We start from the raw sequence: 20,063 nt of genomic DNA, 5'->3' as shown, positions 1-20,063 counted from the left end.
TTACGTGTTATGGTGAGAAGAAATTTTACATATTTGCCTTTAGGCCACAATGAAGTTGAAAGGCAACGTAATCAAACTTCTAGAAACAAATGAGCTTACCACTCTGGCATGTGGACTTCAGCAATCTGGCCAGAGGTCACGATTTTGAGCTAAACCCGAATTGTGGGCAGTTAACAACTATTCCCTTGAGGCAGTGATGTCCTGTTTCTTGAAATCTCTTCTCCAACTTCCTTGGTGCCTAAAAAACATCAGGCCACACTGAGTACCTTCGATGTTTGTTCAGGCCTATCTTTCCACAGCTCCCTTCAGTTTCCTGGGAGAACCTGCCCTCGTTGGAGGCAGAGAAGATGACCCTCTGTGTCTGAGGAGGAATCTGGGGCACGTCACTTGATCATCTGTGTCTCTTCATCCGCATCGTAAAACTCTTCCTCTTCCTCACTCTCACTCCCTAAAGGGCTCTCCTTGTCCACAGACTAAAGCAGGAAAGGAGAAAAGGGCAGGGAAATGATGTCATGACATTTCTAAAGTTAAATTACTGTCTAGCATTCAACTGACAAATGTACTTGATGACATTTATTCCCCTAAGAATTAGCCCCTAAAGTGTTCTAAGAAAGCTTATGAATCATCTTTATTTCTCTGACAATCAGCTGCTATCAGATCCCACTTTTTTCCAGCAGTTTTGCCCAGTTCTATTTAATATAATCAGATATTCTTTTTTTTTCTTTTCCCCCAAAACCATCATCATCCAAATGGTAAATCTGAATGATTAAGAAAAATTCCATCATACCTGAGGGGGATCCAAGGTCTGTAAAGATAACGCCTCCTCCCCCAGCCTCCGATATGAGTACACCTGAAGGTCAGAAAACGTCTCTAGCAATGGACTGTTAAGGGTTTCTGGCAATAATAAACTCAGGAGGCCTGAGGTCAGCCCCGTGGCTCCAAAGACAATGAAGGGTAAAGACCACTGCACGTACTTCTATGGGGGCAGGGAGTGGAATGAAAACAAACAAAAACTCAGTGTTAGTTTCCTAGCAGATGACATCAGCAGTCTTATGACCCAGGACCTGCCATGTTTACTGTCCAGGTCCTGCCTCCTCACTAGAATACACCAGAAAGCCCGTCTTCTTTCCCCTTAGAGAATTACCCCAGGAAACCAGAGCCAGTCCTCGGGCACAGAGACAGGAGTGAGTAAATCAAAAGGACAGAGCTGGCCTGTGGAGCAGACGCAGCAGACTGTTCATGCACAGGCTGGGGACTGTGGGGAAGGGGCTTGGCTGTCTGAGCAAGGCAGACACACTGCCAGAGTGCGTGGTGAGTCGGACACTCAGCTTCCACTCCAGGTTGAGTGGCCTGCAGCACAGTGATCTCCATACGCAGGAGACACCCTGCATATTTGCTGACAACGACGCACTTTAATGTTCTCAACCCTGGAATGGGCCAAACAGTCCCACATATGTGTTCTGATTCACTAAGCACCAGAACTGAGAGGCATGGGGCTTAAAGGTGTAAACACCCTGAAAAGGAAGAGAAAGGCCTAGAGAAACCTATACACATGGTTTGGACATGGTAGCGGGCTGGTCCAAAAGACGTTCTCAGGAAAATTTAAATACAAACATACAGTTTCAAAGATAACACCAAGGTTCTTGCAGGACGGGGCTCTGGGGGATTTCTGAGCTGATTACCATTCCTGAGTTCCTGCAAAGGAACCACCCAGCTTTATCACCTTCTGGTTTGGGCTTCCAAATTCGGTGGCTAGTTAGGATGTCCCTTCTGATCATCTTTTCCTGATTTTTCAAAGATGAAGAGATGATGGAGGAGGAGAGGGAGGCATGGGGAGGGGACAGGAGGGGGACGAAAAACTCTGACCTCCAGCCCCCTGCGTGCAAACACATGCCCGGAACTGTGGGCCTGTTGTTGAATCAAGGGGAACGTTCACCTCTTCTCAACTTAGTGGGACTCAGGGAAGACACAACGCTGGGTGCTATAATGTTCTAGGACAGCGGTCTGAAGTCGGGCATCATTAATGATAAACACCTAGTGTTGGACACATTTTGCAAAATGGAACTAATATGACTCCTTCATAAGAAGGGTCTTGTGATCTAAAATTGAGCATGATAGTGGGAAGCAGCCGCATAGCACAGGGAGATCAGCTCCGTGCTTTGTGACCACCTAGAGGGGTGGGATAGGGAGGGTGGGAGGGAGGGAGACGCAAGAGGGAAGAGATATGGGAACATAAGTATATGTGTAACTGATTCACTTTGTTATAAAGCAGAAACTAATACTCCATTGTAAAGCAATTATACTCCAATAAAGATGTGGGGAAAAAAGGAAAAAAAAATAAAATTGAGCACGAAACACAGAGAAATACTCAGAAAAAGGAAGTATATCCCACTTCCTCAAGAAAAGAAAAGGCTACAGTGGCATTTCAGAGACGTCCTGTACTAGGATGAGGCGAGTGGTTGCCTGAGTGATGAGCAATTGTCTCCAAAACAGGCTCAAAGCCCCACTGGATCAAACCTAATCACGCTTCAACAAGTCTTGGCTGGGAAAGTCCTAGAGGAAACCAAGCAGAGACGTGCACAGGGGCTCCATGGGATCTTTCTCAGAACATGAACATTTTGAGATTGGATGGAGTTTACTTTATCTCCCTTTCACCTTCTTCTCTTCTAATTTTCTTTTCCGAGTGGTGTGCTGTGTTCTCTGTTATTTAATACAGGGTACCAATGCCTACAGCATACGGCTGTGGTGAAGACTGCATGATATGATGTATGTAAAGGGCTTAGCACAGAGCTCAGCACACAGCAGAAACTTAGGAAATGTTCACTAATCAACTAACGTACAAATGGGGACAGGAAGGGGCAGGCTGGCATTAGCTAACTCTCCAATGAATACAGCCAATCCCTGGGAAGGGTCCATCTGCCCTCATGGATCCTTAATCTAAAAGGCACAAGGTGCACATTTGTGTCAGGCTGATCTTAAAACCGCAGCTGTTTGTTACCTCTTTCTACTCAAAAGCACAAACATTTCCAAAGCAGAGAATCAAGAAAAACAAACTAGGAGGTACAAACCAACCAGTGAGGGGATGAAGGGAGCAATAATCCCACCAACTCGGGAGAACATGGAACAAGTTCCAAGCCCAACATTCCTGAAAGGCAAAAGGAAAAGGAAAAAATAAAAGTCAGTTAGTTCTAGGGGGACAATTTAAAGGCTCTAAGGGATAGTGGGCTCAGAATAACAAATCCCAAAGTGGAAGTGCAGGATGCTACAGAGCAGTACTGCCCACTAGAACTTTCTGTGATGCTGCAAATGTTCTGTACTCGCCCTGTCCAATACGGAAGCCCCCAGACACAGGCAGCTACCGAGAGCTCAATGCAACTAAGAATGAGGAACATAATTTTTAATTCATTTCCTTTTAATTAAGTTAAACTTAAATAGCCACATGTGATATTGGACAGTGCAGTATAGAAGTTGGTGCAGAAATGAGCATGTGAATATTTCTTGTTAAATGTTCTCCTGGGTTCTCGCGTCTTAGGTCTCCTATCAGTTAAAACATCCACAGAAGAGCCAGGGTTTAATGATCTGAAAAGTCTCCCATTTCTCTAAACTCAACTAATTAACTATGAAAGGATCAGGCATATAAATAGGAATTGATTGGACATATATTCTCAGGAAACCAAGAACATTACCTTCTTGGGGAATGTGGGTAGCAAGGAGGGGGAGGAAATGAAAATGATAATGATTATAGGTAGGGTGACCGTACAGCACCCTGTTATCCCAGCCGAACTGTTAATAATGCCCACATTCGCTCTCAAAAGTGTCCCAGTTTGGAACTAAACGGTCACCCTAGTTTTATAGGCAACAGCCAGAGAAAGCAGGTTCTGGGAATAATCAGGGAATGACAAGCCAATCACAAACAACCTGATCTCTTACTGGGAAAAAGGCAGACAGAACCATTACGCTTCTTGCATGGATAAGGGAAAAAGAAGGATCTGTTTGGAATGATCCTCAGAAAAAGACCAGGAAAATGCCAACTGGGGGACTATGGTCCAGTACACAGAGGCCGTTCTGTAAAGACTAAGCTGCATCCCTGCCCTTCAAATTTAGGTTTGTTTTTTTGTTTTCAGACTTATTTTATGAGGGGAAACTTAGGATGGAATATGTTGGGTTTTTTGGTTTTGTTTCTGAATATGTTATTTTTGATATAAGCAAGTCCTACTCATTGAAAATCACCTTTAACAACTAGTATGTAAATACAATATTCACTTATAACTATAGGGAATTATCTTTATTTATTTATTTTTGGCTGCCCTGGGTCTTTGTTGCTGCCCACGGGCTTTCTCCAGTTGCGGCGAGTGGGGGCTACTCTTCGTTGCGGTGCATGGGCTTCTCCCTGCAGTGGCTTCTCTTGTTGTGGAGCACAGGCTCTAGGCACGGGGGCTTCAGTAGTTGTGCCATGTGGGCTCAGGAGTTGTGGCGCACAGGCTTAGCTGCTTTGCGGCATGTGGGAACTTTGTGGACCAGGGATTGTACCTGTGCCCCCTGCATTGGCAGGCGGATTCTTAACCAGTGCGCCACCAGGGAAGTCTCATCTTTTTTTAAATGTGTATATTTTGTGCTAAAATATAGGCTCTGTGATAACAGGGACCTTGTCTCCTGGTCCATCGTGTACCTGACACAGAAGGGTTGACTGAATAACTCACATGCACTGAAATAAAAATGACATCCGAGCACTATTTGGGTGATGGGATACGTTTAGTGTAGAGTACTTCTCACGATTGACAGGGAATTCAGCCCAACATAAAGTCACGTTTTCCTCAGCCAAGCGGGCAAGAGCAGTCTCCACAGGTTCTGGGCTCACAGCTGCTTGCTGAGTTGCTGCTCGCCCACACTGGCTGTGCTCCGGGTGAAGTGAGGACCACGCCTCTGTCAATGCAAACATCTACAACAGAATTCAGGACATGGGAAGGAGAAGCCCGTGTGTGAGGCATACCTGATGACCGTGGGGTACAGCTCCGAGGTGTAGATATACACAACATTGAAGGCAGCGCTTATGGTCAGCTTCCCCAGCAGGGACAAGGAATGGCTGTTCACCACTGCGAACACACCTGTGTCTGAGGAGGACAAGTGCCACATCTGTGAGGTCCTCGGTGGAGAAAAATTCGTCTAAGTGACACACTTAATTCTGAAGGAGTGAGAGACATTTGTGGTGATCTCAAACAGTGAAGAGATCATATAACCAGACATACATTCAGAAGGTTTAGTCATCACACACAGCACACAGCAAATATTTCTCAGCATTTTCGCCATCCCCAGGAAATCTTACACAGTGGCTGTCGTGATGTGTGATTAAACCTGCACAACCTAAATGTCCATCAACAGATGAATGGATAAAGGAGATGTGATATATATATATATATATATATATATATATACATACATACACACACAAAATGGAATACTACTCAGCCAGAAAAAAGAATGAAATAATGCCATTTGCAGCAACATGGATGGACCTAGAGATTATCATACTAAGTGAAGTAAGTCAGAAAGAGAAAGACAAATACCATATGATATCACTTGTATGTGGAATCTAAAATATGACACAAATGAACATGTCTGTGAAACAAAAACAGACTCAACAGATATAGAGAAGAGACTTGTGGTCGCCAAGGAGGAGGGGTGGGGGAGGGAAAGATTGAGAGTTTGGGATTAGCAGATGCAAACTATTATATAGAGAATGGATAAACAATGAGGTCCTACTGTTTAGCACAGGGAACTATATTCAATATCCTGTAAAAGCCATAATGGAAAAGAATATGAAAAAGAATATATGTATAACTAAATCACTTTGCTGTACAGCAGAAATTAACACATTGTAAATCAACTATACTTCAATAAAATTATAAACAAACAAAAAAAAACCTGCACTCACTCCTGAATGACAGAGCTCCCTGAAAACTTCTGTACTGGGGTCAAGTAAGCTTCACAGAAGTCTTAAGTTCCACCTATCTAAGGGTATTACTTGCCTCTCCTTTCTTCCCAACCTGGTTCAACAATCGACGTAAAAGGTTGATCAGCATGACAAGCCCTGACACATGAGAGGAGTGAGTCTCAAAAAACTCCTATCTTCAGTTTGCATTCCTTGGTATTCCATTGTAAAGATAAGGAATAATCCCACTAAACTACTACACGTTCTTTAAAGAACAAGACTCTAAATGTGGAACTACTTTTCATCCTTCCTCCTCCCCAATTTCTTACTTGAAGATTACTAATCAATAATGATATTTCAGTTTCTTAATGTAACGTTTTTTACATAAAATGCAAAAATACAGGTTATGCTAGTTCACGTCCCTATCAAAAATGCTATCAATTGTCCAGTGGTTCTTTCCTTTATTAATACTACCTTCTCTGGGATCTTACAATTTAATTATTCCCTTTCAAACATATTTAACCTCTCCCCTTCAGCAACCCACTAGGCCGTAACCTTCAAAATAAGTTTTCTTCTCCTTAGGAAAAAGCAAAAATTCTCATTGGCTCCATTGCACTTTCTCCCCTTCACAATCAAACATCTCCAGTGAGTGACTGACCCTCCATTTCCTCAAACGCATCTGCCCTGTACATCACTACAACGTGGCCTCCAATACCACCCTCTCCTGAAACTCCTATTCTTGAAGGTCAGCAGCAATGTCCTGATCACCAAAGTAATTGCCTCTCATTCTCTCTGACATTTCTAATAGAACATGCCTGTCCCTTCCTTGGGACTGCATACCTGGCTCATCCAAACCACGTAAATAACTCAACTGCAATATTCTTTCCTGCCCTTGACCTCCACGGCGCCCATTTCCCAATCCATGCAAACGGCATGCTTTAGACACTCTCCTGTAGTTGCTTACTTTTTCATCTTGTCTGCCCCCAAATATATATATATACACACACACACACACACACACACACACACACACACACATATATTTTTTTGCGGTACGCGGGCCTCTCTCTGTTGTGGCCTCTCCTGTTGCGGAGCACAGGCTCCGGACACGCAGGCTCAGCGGCCATGGCTCACAGACCTTGCCGCTCTGCGGCACGTGGGATCTTCCCGGACCGGGGCACGAACCCATGTCCCCTGCATCGGCAGGTGGACTCTCAACCACTGCGCCACCAGGGAAGCCCCCCCAAATATATTTTGAGTTGTCTCAGGCTAAGGCCTTGTTTGTATCTGTTTCCCTCACGGCACCTCCCATAGTCTGATCACAGTGGTGCTCACTAAATATTTATTGAAAGAGTAAGTATAAGGACTATAACAGGGATTAATTTAAGTGAAAAGAATCTGTGCTCATGTTCTTTCAATGTCTGAGGAGGGAGGCATATATCCCATTCCAAAATAAAAGTTTCACATTCCCAGCTTGACTATGAAATAAAACTTCAACTCCTTTAAAGATGGCGTTCTGAACGCAGTGGCCCAGGCACTGCCAAACTCGACCATCTGGGGCCTTCTTCTCTTCTGCCAGGCTATTTGGAAGAATATGTCAGCAATTTTAAGTACTGAATATATTATTTTAAGCCATGAGGTGCTTCTGGAAAAAGAAGCATGCTCAAGGTATAGGTCTGGACTTTTGATATCTAACAACTTCAAGTAAACCAATAATGAGGGCAAATTAAATTCATCAATGATTTTCCAGAAAACTGAGTGAGTCAGGAAGAGGTCTTGGGTGGCACTGAAGCAAACAGAAATGTGCACATTTGCGTGACTGCAAATGATCTTTGGGACTGTTTTCAACCCATACAGGATGGCACCTTCCAGAACTGTGTTGGAGATACTCTACGTCTTTAAAACAGGTGAGGGGATTGCCATCCTGAAAATTAAATTCAAATAACATGTCGCAGAAAGCTTACCATCTAAACACCCACAAGATCCAGGGCTGGAAGATTTCTCCCCTGTGAGGCTCAGGACACTTCCAGCAGTGGCCCATCTGGGGAGCCTGGCTCCAGCCGCATACCCACAAGTGCTCCCATCAGCCCGACACCTCATCTGATGCTTGAAACTTCTCCCCTTGTTCCTGCCAGTGGAGTCTGCAGTGGCCATTTGAACCTGGGGGAACTCAACTCTCTCCCAAGATAGCCCATGTCAATTTCAGACAGCTCTGTTTATTAGAAAATTACTTCTTAGCCTGCCTGTGGAGCTGCCGGTCTATCAGTCATCGTGAGTTAATATTTAGGAAGGCTTTGCGGCCACTGGGCTGGTTCCCTGGATTTCTGACCTTGGTTTTTATCTGAAAATGAAATTAGATATTATTGGCTATTATCAATGAATGTTCAAAGTGACTGTTTAGGGGAAAAGAGTGATTTAAAAGGAAAAATTAAGCTCAGTTATCTTCGGGAGAAAAAAAGGGAATTTTCAAAACACTTGTATTCTTCAAAGTACTGAACTTCAGAGGTTTTAAGTTGATTCCAATGATGAAGATACTACAGACATCATTTTCAGAACTAGTTATCTGAAGTTTTCTCAGAGTCCACTAGGGTCACCAGAACAAAATACCTCAGTATGTTACAGTCACATTTCACTGACCCAAATAAGAAAAGTTAAACTTAATCATCCACTTCATTCACTGGGTAAATTTTTATTGTTTATGAATATGTTAAAAATCTTTAAGACAGCTGTAGGTCCTGTACTATGATACATAAGTTGAGCCAAGAACCACAATTCATTTTGCTTTCCTTTGGCTTTTTTTTTCCTAAAGAAAAATACCACATATGCCGAAAATTCTGTCACTATAGTTTTGCCATTTCTAGAATTTCACATGAATGAAATAATTCAGTTTGTAGGCTTTTGTGTCTGGCTTCTTTTAGTAAGCATAATGCTTTTGAAATTCATCCACATTGCTCCCTGCATCAGTAGGTCATAGCTCATTGCTTTGTTGTTGGTGAGTAATTCACTGTATGGATATAACACAATTTGTTTATCCATTCCTCAGCTGAGGGGCATTTGCGTTCCTTCCAGTTTGGGGCTATTATTAATAAAGCTACCATGAACATCAAAGTCCTTTTGTGGATCTATGTTTCTGCTTCTTTTGGGTAAAGTTTAATCAGACAGTAAATTTATGTTTCTCTTTAAAATAAGCTGCTAATGTTATCCAAAGTCTCTGTACTATTTTACATTTCTATCAGCAGTGTATGAGAGTTCCTTCTTATCACTGCTGACATTTGGTATGGTCAGTCTTTTTAATTTTAGCCATTCTAGTAGGTGTGTAGTGGTATCTCATTGTGGTTTTAATTTCCATTTCCCTAATGTCTAATGATGTTGAACATCTTTTCCCATGCTTATTTTCCATATTTATATCCTTTTGCAGAAGTGTCTGTTTAAACCTTTTTCCCATTGCTTTTTCATTACTGAACTGTAAGAGTCCATTCTATCTTCTGGGTACAAGTTCTTTATCAGGTATACGTTTTACAAATATTTTTCCCAGTCTGTGCCTTGCTTTTCATTTCCTTAATAATGTCTTTTAAAAAGCAAAAGTTTTAATTTTGATGAAGTCTAAGTTATGAATTTTTTTGTGTGCTTTTTGTGTCATATTTAAGACATCTTTGCCCAAAGGCACTGAGATTTTCTTCCATGTTCTCTTTTAGAAGTTGTGTAGTTTTACCCTTTATACTGTCGACTGAAAAAAAAAAAAACACAACCTAAAAGTTGACAATTATGTTTTATTCCAGGGACACGCTGAGAACTTACACCTCGGAGACAGCCTCTCAGATAGCTCTGAGGGACTGTTCTGGAGAGTAAGAAAGGACCCAGGATATATGGGAGTTTTTGCAAAAAAACCAGATATCTCAGGTTAACGAATTTAGCACTTTTCTATGCATGGGAAAATGCAAGAATCTGGGCTCACTGAAATTATTCTTTTGATATGCACCTTAACTATCTAGGGCCAATATCCTGTTTTCTCCATTCTGAATCACCTCAGGGTGCATCATAGGGGGAACTGATATGGTGGCTGATGGTTTGATGGCTGCAACATCCTTTGTTTATGATATGGCTGGTGATTCTTTGTCCACAATTAGACATACCATTCATTTCAAGTTAATTACTGCATATGATGGGATGTGCAGGTTGAAGGTAAATTTTTTACATATGGATATCCAATTATTCCAGCACGGTTTACTGAAAAGGTTCTTTTTCTCATTGAATTGACTTGTCATCAAAAATCAACTGACCATGTGTATTTTTCTCTATGTGTGTTATGATTGAATGAAACATTTTTAAAAGGTGAATAAAATCTCAGCCCCCTCAAAAATAAAATAAAAATCAAATGACCATATATATAGGTCTATTTCATATTCAATTCTATTATCTATGCATCCACCATTATGCCAATATCACACTGTCTTTTTTTTTTTTTTTTTTTTAACTTTCAGGCCATGCCTCATGGCTTGTGGGATCTTAGTTCCTCAACCAGGTATCGAACCCAAGCCACAGCAGTGAAAGTGCTGAGTCCAGGGAATTCCCCTACTGTCTTAACATAATTTTGTAGTAAGTTTTAAAATCAGTTGGGATAAAGTCCTCCAACTTAATTTTTCTTGATAAAAATTATTTTGGATATAATTTGCAGTTCCTTAGAAATTTTAGTTATTAACTTGTCAGTATCTATCAGCAAAAAGAAGCCTGGTGGAAATTTTATTGGGATCGTGCTGAAGATAGACTGATTTGGGGAGAACTGATGTCTTAGTATTTTCTGATCCTTGAGCATGGTAGGCTCTTCACTTATTTTATTATTAACATTACCACCAATTCATTTATTTAGTCTTCTTTAACTTCTCTCATCAATGTTTTATATTTTACAGTTTTCTACAGGTCTCAGACATATTTTTAAGTTTTTATTCCTAAATATTTCATATTTTTAATTTTTTATAAATGGCATTGTTTTACTTCAATTTTAAATTGTTTGTTGTTAATATATAGAACTAAAATTATGTGTCAAAAGACTCTGCTAAACTCATTTCTTAATTCGAATAGATTTTTTTTTAGGATTTTCTATGGAGACAATCATGAAGTCCTGTGAATAAAGACAGTTTTAGTTCTTCCTTTTCATTTTGGATCCCCCTAATTTCTTTTTATTGCCTTGTTGTATTCACTAATAATTTCAGTACAATGCTCCAAAGAAGTGGCAAGAATGGATATCCTTGCCTTTTTCCCAATCTTAGGGAACAAGCATTTAGTTTTTCACCATTAAATGTGACGTCAGCTGTAGGTTTTCCATTATCAGGCTAAGGAAACTTCTACTTCTACTTGCTGCTAGTTTTTGTAAAGAACGAGTGTTGAAACCTGAGATGTGCTTTTCCTACTTGTATTGAAATTACCATATGATTTTTTTTTTTTTTCTTTTTGGTCTTTTAATATGGTGAGTAACACTGATTAGCTTTTGAATGTTAAACCAACTGTGTGTTTGTGGGATAAATCCTGCTTGGTCATGATGTATTATACCTTTTTTATTCATTGTTGAATTTGCTAATGTTTAGTCAATAGATTTTTGCATCTATATTAATGAGAGATATTGGTCTTTAGTTTTCTCACAATGTCTTTGTTTGGTTTTAATATCAGGGTAATTGCTGACCTCAAACACTGGGTTGGAAGAGTACTCGCTCTTTTTTTTATTTTCTGGAAGAATGTGTAGAATTATATTATTTCTTCCTTATGTGTTTCATAATTTACCAGTGAAGCCATCTGGGTCTGGAATTCTCTTTGTGGGAATGTTTTAAACTACAAATTAGATATCTTTACTGGATAAAGGGTTATTCAGGTTATCTATGGTTTTGTACACTTTGGTAGTTTGTACCTTTTAAGGAATTTATCCATTTTACCTAAGTTGAATTTATTGGCATAAAAATGTGTATAATATTCCCTTATAAATGTCTACAGTTTCTATAGTGATGTCCCTCTTTCATTCCTGATACTGGTAATTGGTTTCTTCTTTTTTTTTCCTTTATTAGTGTGGCTAGAGGCTTATTGATTCTACTGATCTCAAACAACCAGCTTTTGGTTTCATTGACTTTTCTCTATTATTTTCATGTTTTTATTTTATTGATTTTTACTTATATTTATTATTTCCTTCCTTTTGCTTACTTTGTGTTTGTCAGTTTTTTTTTTTTAATTTGCCTCCTATTTTCTTAGGGGAGATGCTTAGATCACTGATTTGAAAACTCCCTTTTTTCTGATACTTTTTTTTGTTTTTGTTTGTTTGTTTGTTTGTTTGTTTGTTTTGCGGTACGCAGGCCTCTCACTGTTGTGGCCTCTCCCGTTGCGGAGCACAGGCTCCGGATGCGCAGGTTCAGCGGCCATGGCTCACGGGCCCAGCCGTTCCACGGCATGTGGGATCTTCCCAGACCAGGGCACGAACCCGTGTACCCTGCAACGGCAGGCAGACTCCCAACCACTGCGCCACCAGGGAAGCCCCTGATACTTTTTTTTTTTAATTTATTTTTGGCTGTGTTGGGTCTTCGTTGCTGCGTGTGGGTTTTCTCTAGTTGTGGCGAGCAGGGGCTACTCTTCATTGCAGTGTGTGGGCTTCTCATTGTGGTGGCTTCTCTTGTTGCGGAGCACGGGCTCTAGGCACGGGGGCTTCAGTAGTTGCAGCACACGGGCTCAGCAGTCGTGGCACACTAGCCCTAGAGCGTGCGATCTTCAGTAGTTGTGGCGCAGCTCAGCAGTTGTGGAGCGTGGGCTCAGTAGTTGTGGCTCACAGGCTCTAGACCACAGGCTCAGTAGCTGTGGCACACAGGCTTAGCTACTCTGCAGCACGTGGGATCTTCCCGGACCAGGGATCGAACCTGTGTCACCTGCACTGGCAGGCAGATTCTTAACCAGTGTGCCACCAGGGAAGCCCGATACAACATTTTTTAATTATACAAATTTCCCTCTAAGCGCTGCTTTACTGCATCTCACAAACTCAATATGTTGTACTTTAATTATTGTTTAATTAAAATTTTTCTAATTTCCTTTGTGATTTCTTCTTTGACCCATGTGTTTTTAGAAGAATGTTTTTTGAAATCCAAATATTTGAGGATTTCCTGATAGCTTTCTGTTATTGATTTCTACTTTAATTCCATTATGGTCAAAGAACTTATTTTCATAAGATTTCAATCCTTTTAAATGTATTGAAACTTGTTTTATGGCCCAGAACATGGTCTCTCTTGGCACATGTTCTGGGTGTGCACTTCACACAGAATGCATATTCTGCTGTTTTATGTAGTGTCTGACAAATGACAATTAGGTCAGGTAGGCTGCTTAAGTCTCCATATCCTAATTCTTTTCTGTCAGTTTTTCTATCAGTCATTGACAGAGAGTACTGAAATACCCAACTGTAATGTTGGGTTTGTCTATTTCTCCTTTCAGTTCTGTCCATTTTGCTTCCTGTGCTTCGAATGTTATCAGACACACACATAATCGGGATTGCAACATCTTGATGAACTGACCACTTTCTCATAATGTGTTTATAGTTTTCATCAAATCTGGAAAGTAGGAGACCATCATTTCTGCAAGTATCTTTGTTTTTTACTTCCTCCTTCTCAGGTTCCAGTTGCGTAACTGGTGGGCTTGGTGTTGTCCTACAACTTTTGTTTGTTTCATTCTGCAGCTTCTTTTGTTATATCTTCCTCACTGATCTTTTCTTCTGTGGTTCATCTCATCTACTGCCTGTTTTTTTTTTTTCATATAATGTATGTTTCATCCCTAGATGTCATGTGTGCCTCTTTTTCTATCTTCTCTTTCTCTGCTCATTATTATCTTGCTTTCTTCTACCTTCGTAAACATATGCAGTACATTTATAATAGCTGTTTTAAGGTCCCTGCCTCCTCATTCTATTGTCTGTGTCATATTTGGTTCTGTTTCTATTGACATTTCTCCTGGTTGTGGGAGTATTTTCCTGCTCATTTGCATGCCTGGTAATACTGACTGGATGTCAGAGGCTGTGAATGTTACACTGTTAGGTGCTGGATTTTATTGTATTCCTTTACATACTGTTGCTCTTTGTCCTGGAATGCAGTTAAGTTACTGGGAATCACTTGATCCTCTAAATTTTTTAAGCACTTTTAGAAGCAAGCTCTGCTTTAGCAGAATAGCCTATAGTGTTGGGCTACTTTGACCCAGGAGGTCTTTACCCAGTGCTCCACGTCTGGCTAAAGGCAACACGAACTAAACATGGCCCTAGGTTCCAAGAATTGTTCCACTTGTTCCTTTCTGGTGGCCACCTCCCCAGCCTCAGTAGCTTCCTCAAATGCATGCCCAGGTCAGTCAGCAGCCAAGGGCTCAGAGATCTTCTGCAGATCTCTAGAATTCTTCCTCCACATATTCCTCTATATATCTTACTCCTCTCCAGTATTTTGCCCAGGAAATTCTAGCCATATTGGCCTTTCCAAGCTTTACTATCTGTCTTATCAATTTGGTAAGAGCACCAGGATTTGCTGGGTGTCCCTTTGTGCACTGAGGCCTGAAGACCTGAGCTAGGGCACTCTTAGGGCACATCTTGTTTCATTTTTCTCAGGGATCACTTCTGTCTTCTGCAGCCTGTTGTCCAATGTCTGAAAATCAGTGTTTCTTATATTTTGTCTGGTGAAACAGGTTAGCTGGTCTCCATTACTATCATAGCCTGTTAAAGTTCCTATAGCATTCTGTTGTCAATTCTCATATGGCACCTTCTGTTTTTATTATTTTTGTTTCTGTTTTTATGAATCATTCCTTTTCCTCACTAGATTATAAGCTCTTTGAGGCCAGGAACCAGGTCATATTTATAAATAGTACCCTGTACATAGCAGGCCCTAGAGAAGTCAAATGAATAAAGAATGGGCAGGCTGAGGTTGAACAAAGCAATGAGAGATAAAGGTTCTGCTAGAGCTGAGTCTGAGGACACTCCCTTCAACTGTGAAACTGTTTATCTAGTCATGTGCTGTGACTTCCCAGTATTCAGATTCTCTGGCAGGATCACAACTGCCAGAAACCTCCTTGCCAACCTCCTTACCCAGTGCCACCCTGACAAGCCACGTTCTTAAACTCTGGCCAATTCCCATCAGGCCTGCCCATTGAAGAGTTAAGAATGGGTCCTAGTCAGGCAGCATTAATTCTCTAAGGCTATGGCTTTACCATGTGCAATGAATACTTTGGTCTTAAAACTCTAAGAGGACAAATAAGCATTCCCAAAAGAGCACTGATTTTAGAGTCAGAGAGACGTGGGATCTGAATCGCAGGTGTGCTGCTTACTTGCTGTGCAACCTTGGACAAGTTGCTTGACCTACCTGTGCTTCAGTTTCCTTAGGAAATGGGGATAAGAGGTAATACCTCTATGTATGAAGAGAAACCAGCACATAGTTAACACTTAATAAGTGGTCACCAGGGGACTTCCCTGGTGGCACTGTGGTCAAGACTCCTCACTCCCAATGCAGGGGGCCCGGGTTCGATCCCTGGTCAGAGAACTAGTCCCACATGCATGCCACAACTAAGAGTTCTCATGCCACAACTAAAGAGCCCGCCTGCCGCAACTAAGACCCGGCACAACCAAATAAATAATAAATAAAATAAATATTAAAAAAATAAATGGTCACCAGTATTACAGCTTAATTAGGACCCTTTAAGCAAGGACAGAGATCAGGTAAAATGTATGAGGACCAATCTGTGGAAGAAATTAGTGGCCACTTGGTAACATTGCCCCCAGGGGAGAACATTTACTTGGAGGCCAATCAGGGTGCAAATATGTATTGAATAGGACACTTTTGTCCCATAATTATCAACCATAGGCTAAGGAATGCCAAGCAATCTATTTTCTAGCTTACTGGCTGTCTCTTATAGAGGTATACCTATGTCTGTGCCTCAGACACTGAGCATCACAGTCATACGCAGATGTGAAAGAAGAGTTGGTATGTAGAGGGCAACCTATGTTGACAGAGAGAGCAAATGAATGTTTGGTGGGAAAAAGTGAGGGCAAATGAGCATAAAAAGCAGTGAGAAAATGAGTGGTCACCAAGCTCACATAAGATGGTAACAGATGTTTTCAAACTGCTAGGCCTCTTTCTTAATATATATTTATCAGAACTTTCACAACAGGTAGCCTAAACCTCGGCACTTTGAAAAAATTGAGATTTAAAAGAAAGCTATCAAAATATTTTGAAGAGTAAATATGAAAGGTTCAAAGAAAGTTTAAAGAATAAATACTTTTAGCTCAAAGTAGCGAAGATTCAGGAATAGCTAGATGACTCCCTGCAAAGAGAGAAAGGATTATGCAAAAAAGGGGTGACCATCTGTTCTCTATCTCTAGTGATGAATAAAATGAAAGGAAATGGGCTCAGCTGTAGTGGAAGAGGCTCATTCTAACCTTTGCGTGGCTATTAAAAATAGAAACTACTTGCTAAGGAACATTATGGAACTTCTTTCTCTGGAAATCTTCAAAAATAGACTACATCCACTTTTCTAAGTATGACAGGAATCCTGTTCCCGGGGCGCATCTGTGGGTGTGTAAGACAGATGTGCTGTGTTTGTTACTCAGTGTGCACCAAGGGCATGATCCACGAGGGGCTCAGCTGCTCGCTTAGGACAGACTGGAAGTGAGCACAGTGTGGTGACCGGTCTAGACGGGAGACCGTGAATCTGCTTTCCCTTTGGGTTTGTGTAGAAAGGGCTGTGTGCAGAGGCCCAGGGTGTGGGTTACCTGGAGTACAGATACGTGGGAGCGAGGAAAGATGTGAATCGGCCTGGCTTGCCGAGGTGTGACAGCTTACAGGGGCATTTAGAGTATCAAGGAAAAGTTTCTCTCTATAGAGTAATAAATAGACCACTGGATATTACAGGTAGAAAACAACTGAATTTCTAGGTTGTCTATGAGAAACAGAATCTGCTGAACTGAAGGTTGCAGTGATTTGAAGCCCATTCATGTCTTGTCCCAGACAAACAGAACTGGGCACTTAGTTCTACAAGCCCACGGCAGGGCAACAGCTGAGGAGTTTCTCCTTTTGCTGGCACTAGCACAGGTAGCAACTTTCTTAAAACTAAGACATTTTTTGTACATGAAAGAGTTTTTATTGAAAACATGGTTACTGACAGGAAGCTCCTGGCTACTCTCAGGTTACAACCTTGGCTCACAACTGGAAGTGTTACCTTTTTTTTTTTTGGCCTCCCATTTTATTTTCCCTCAAACGTTCCATCCTAGGATAGGCAGATCTTATATAAATATATATACATGTCTGTACAAGTATGGCCTATAGTAAAGAAAACATATGGTACACTCTTCATTGGGCAGTACCCACCATGCTAGGCTACCAATACTGAATGCCACTGTGCCCACGCGTGTCCAAGGAGAGGGGCTGCGTGTGTGGTTTACAAGCACTGCAGCACCAGGGAAGCCTCGATGGCAAACTTACTGAATTCTTTAGTTTCCAGGATTCCGTGAAAATCACTGTAAGGCTGTTCTTTTATTTAAATTAATTAATTAATTAATTTTTGGCTGCATTGGGTCTTCGTTGCTGCGTGCAGGCTTTCTCTAGTTGCGGTGAGCGGGGGCTACTCTTCGTTGCGGTGCACGGCCTTCTCATTGTGGTGGCTTCTCTTGTTGTGCAGCACGGGCTCTAGGTGCGCAGGCTTCAGTAGTTGTGGCACGTGGGCTCAGCAGTTATGGCTCACAGGCTTAGCTGCTCCACGGCATGTGGGATCTTCCCGGACCAGGGCTCGAACCCATGTCCCCTGAATTGGCAGGCGGATTCTTAACCACTGCACCACCAGGGGAGTCCCCAGGGCTGTTCTAAATATTGAGTAAAATCCTAACTAGTGAACCAACAGTGCTCTGGATTTAAGGCACAGAACTCCAGGTGGCAGCTAGCAGCACAGCAGATATACCGGAGGGCTGCATAACTAGGACACGTGGCCTTGGAGTCTTCAGTGAGACGCTGGTACACCTGACCCTTAAGGAGAAGGGATCACCAAAGGAGCACTTAATACATGTATGCTCCGACGGGAAATGAATTTGTCAGCTGCATTTCTAGTCGTTATCAAAACTTTGTTAGGGAGTTCCCTGGTGGTCCAGTGGTTAGGACTCGGAGCTCTCACTGCCGGGGCCCAGGTTCAATCCCCGGTCGGGGAACTAAGATCCCACAGGCCGCACGGTGCGGCCAAAAAAGAAAAACTTATGTTAAACCATTTCACAATGATTCCCACCTGAAGAACAAGCTCCATGGTGGAACCCTGTCAAAATCCCAAAGTCCCCAGAACAGGGCTTTCATCGTACCCTATTCCCTAGCAGCAGAGAGTTTGTTATGACCCACTTCTTATGGTCGAAAATCACTGCTAAAACCACAGTTTTTGATGTAATAGAGGGCATGTCTCAGGTGTGCTAGTGCGGAAAAGAGGCTGAGGACCAGCACTATGTATAGAATCCCTATAGAGGGGCAGAAGTCATGTTAGATATGGATGCCAAAGGGACCTGTTTTTAAAGCTGTGTTTACATAGCAAAGCTACAAATATAAAAATAGCAAGTTTCCTAAGGATGTTTCATTCACACTTTCTATAAGAATGAGAGAAGGTCAATTGTCACCAACAGTGACTATTATTCTTATTGTGCTGTTGTTATTATCAGGGTGCCTTGGGAGTACTGATGGAGACAAAGAGGGGCGCCGAAGCCACCGTGGAGAACCAGTGCCTCTCATCTCCAGTCTCGTAACTGGCTGGAATGAGGAGGGCAATCTGCAGCCTTGGACAGAGGCTCCTTCTGTGCAGAACTAAATGGCCCACAATCATCATCAAATAAACAACTCCAACATCACCAGTACTGCAGTCCAGACACCCCAGATGGTAGCTTAATCGCCTGAAAGAATTAATAGTGCACCTCTAAGCACATTATTCACCCGGAGAATAGTTTAGGCAATGGAAAGAATCTGGCCAATTATACCCCACACCATTGCTAAATAATATGCAACCACAGAAATGAAGCACGGCATATGGTGAGCGCTCCACTATATTGAGATTCATTGTAATACAAGTGCTATTCAAAACCCTCATGTAGAAATTGGAAAGGCATACCTTTCTTTTCTGGAAGAAACATGACAATAAGACAAGCCAGTCCTCCTAGGCAGAGAAATGTTGCTAATGTCCGCTTCCGACCAAACCTAAACAATACAAAGAAATTCACGTTTCCCTTGAGAATCTTATACATTCATCTGCTTCATCCCCCTAACCTTCCTTTTTAAATGTCCTCACTTTCATTATATGTTCATCTTTTCTTAAGGAGTGGGTGGCACATATGACTGACCAGGACATAAAATAAGTAACCATCACAAAGCCAAGGAAAACTTGCTGGATGGCGGGTTTAAATCATGTGTGCAGGAAAAGAATAGGGAATCATTCTATCTATTTCTATGAGTGCTTACTATGTTTCAGGCACTTTCTGTGCTGAAATGCTTTCTGTCTATGTTATCTTACTTAATGCTAATAATAAACCTGTAAGGCATATGCTCTTATATTCTCTATCTTCTAGAGCATAACACTGAGACATGGAGAATGGAGTCTTCCAGCTCATTTCATTTTCTCGTTACTTGTATCTTAAGCAGTTAAAATTTTAAACACACCTCTCTCTCTCTTAAAAAGACAAACAGAAAGAAACTCTTGTTAGTATGTCAGAATTAAGTGCAATTTATGGCACACTTTCTTGGGAGAAATAATTTTCAAATAAGAGCTCTAGACTTAGAAGAAAGATATGAACATCAATAAGCCTTCCTTTACTAGGAGCTGGCAATGTGCTAGGTCCTCTGTTAGGAGCTTCAATGTTATTGTAATTTTTATAACAATTTTTCCAGGGGAATTTTATAATCCCTGGTTTAAGGCTAACTACATGGAGGTTTAGCAAGGTAACTTCTCAAAGTTATAAAACTAACACGAGGCTGCCTGATCCCCAAGGTGGTGTTCCTTCCCTCTGCTTCAGATTTTAATCCTGACTCTGGTGCGGATGGCTGGGAGACAGGCAAGGACTCAGGTCTCCAGGTCATTGTGCTTAATTTAACAGTCAGTATTGAATGCCTTTCAAGTGACAGGCATCATTCTA

General features: G+C 41.6%; 1 protein-coding gene across 1 annotated transcript in view; it reads right to left on the bottom strand.

The window, feature by feature from the left end:
* Window positions 1–383: 383 nt before the first annotated feature.
* SLC22A15 (solute carrier family 22 member 15) overlaps window positions 384–20,063 on the bottom strand; it is a 78,817-nt gene continuing 59,137 nt past the window's right edge. The window contains exons 8-12 of the mRNA XM_065887821.1: window positions 19,046–19,131; window positions 4,991–5,111; window positions 3,073–3,145; window positions 788–976; window positions 384–473 (exon numbers count right to left, since the gene is read on the bottom strand). Of these exons, the coding sequence (XP_065743893.1) occupies window positions 384–473; window positions 788–976; window positions 3,073–3,145; window positions 4,991–5,111; window positions 19,046–19,131 (559 nt within the window). The remainder of the gene's footprint in view (window positions 474–787; window positions 977–3,072; window positions 3,146–4,990; window positions 5,112–19,045; window positions 19,132–20,063) is intronic.

This window comes from Phocoena phocoena, chromosome 1, assembly GCF_963924675.1.
Source record: "Phocoena phocoena chromosome 1, mPhoPho1.1, whole genome shotgun sequence".
NCBI lineage: Eukaryota > Metazoa > Chordata > Mammalia > Artiodactyla > Phocoenidae > Phocoena > Phocoena phocoena.
Note: the sequence above shows the minus strand (reverse complement) of the source record. Positions and strands in the feature narration are given on the sequence as shown.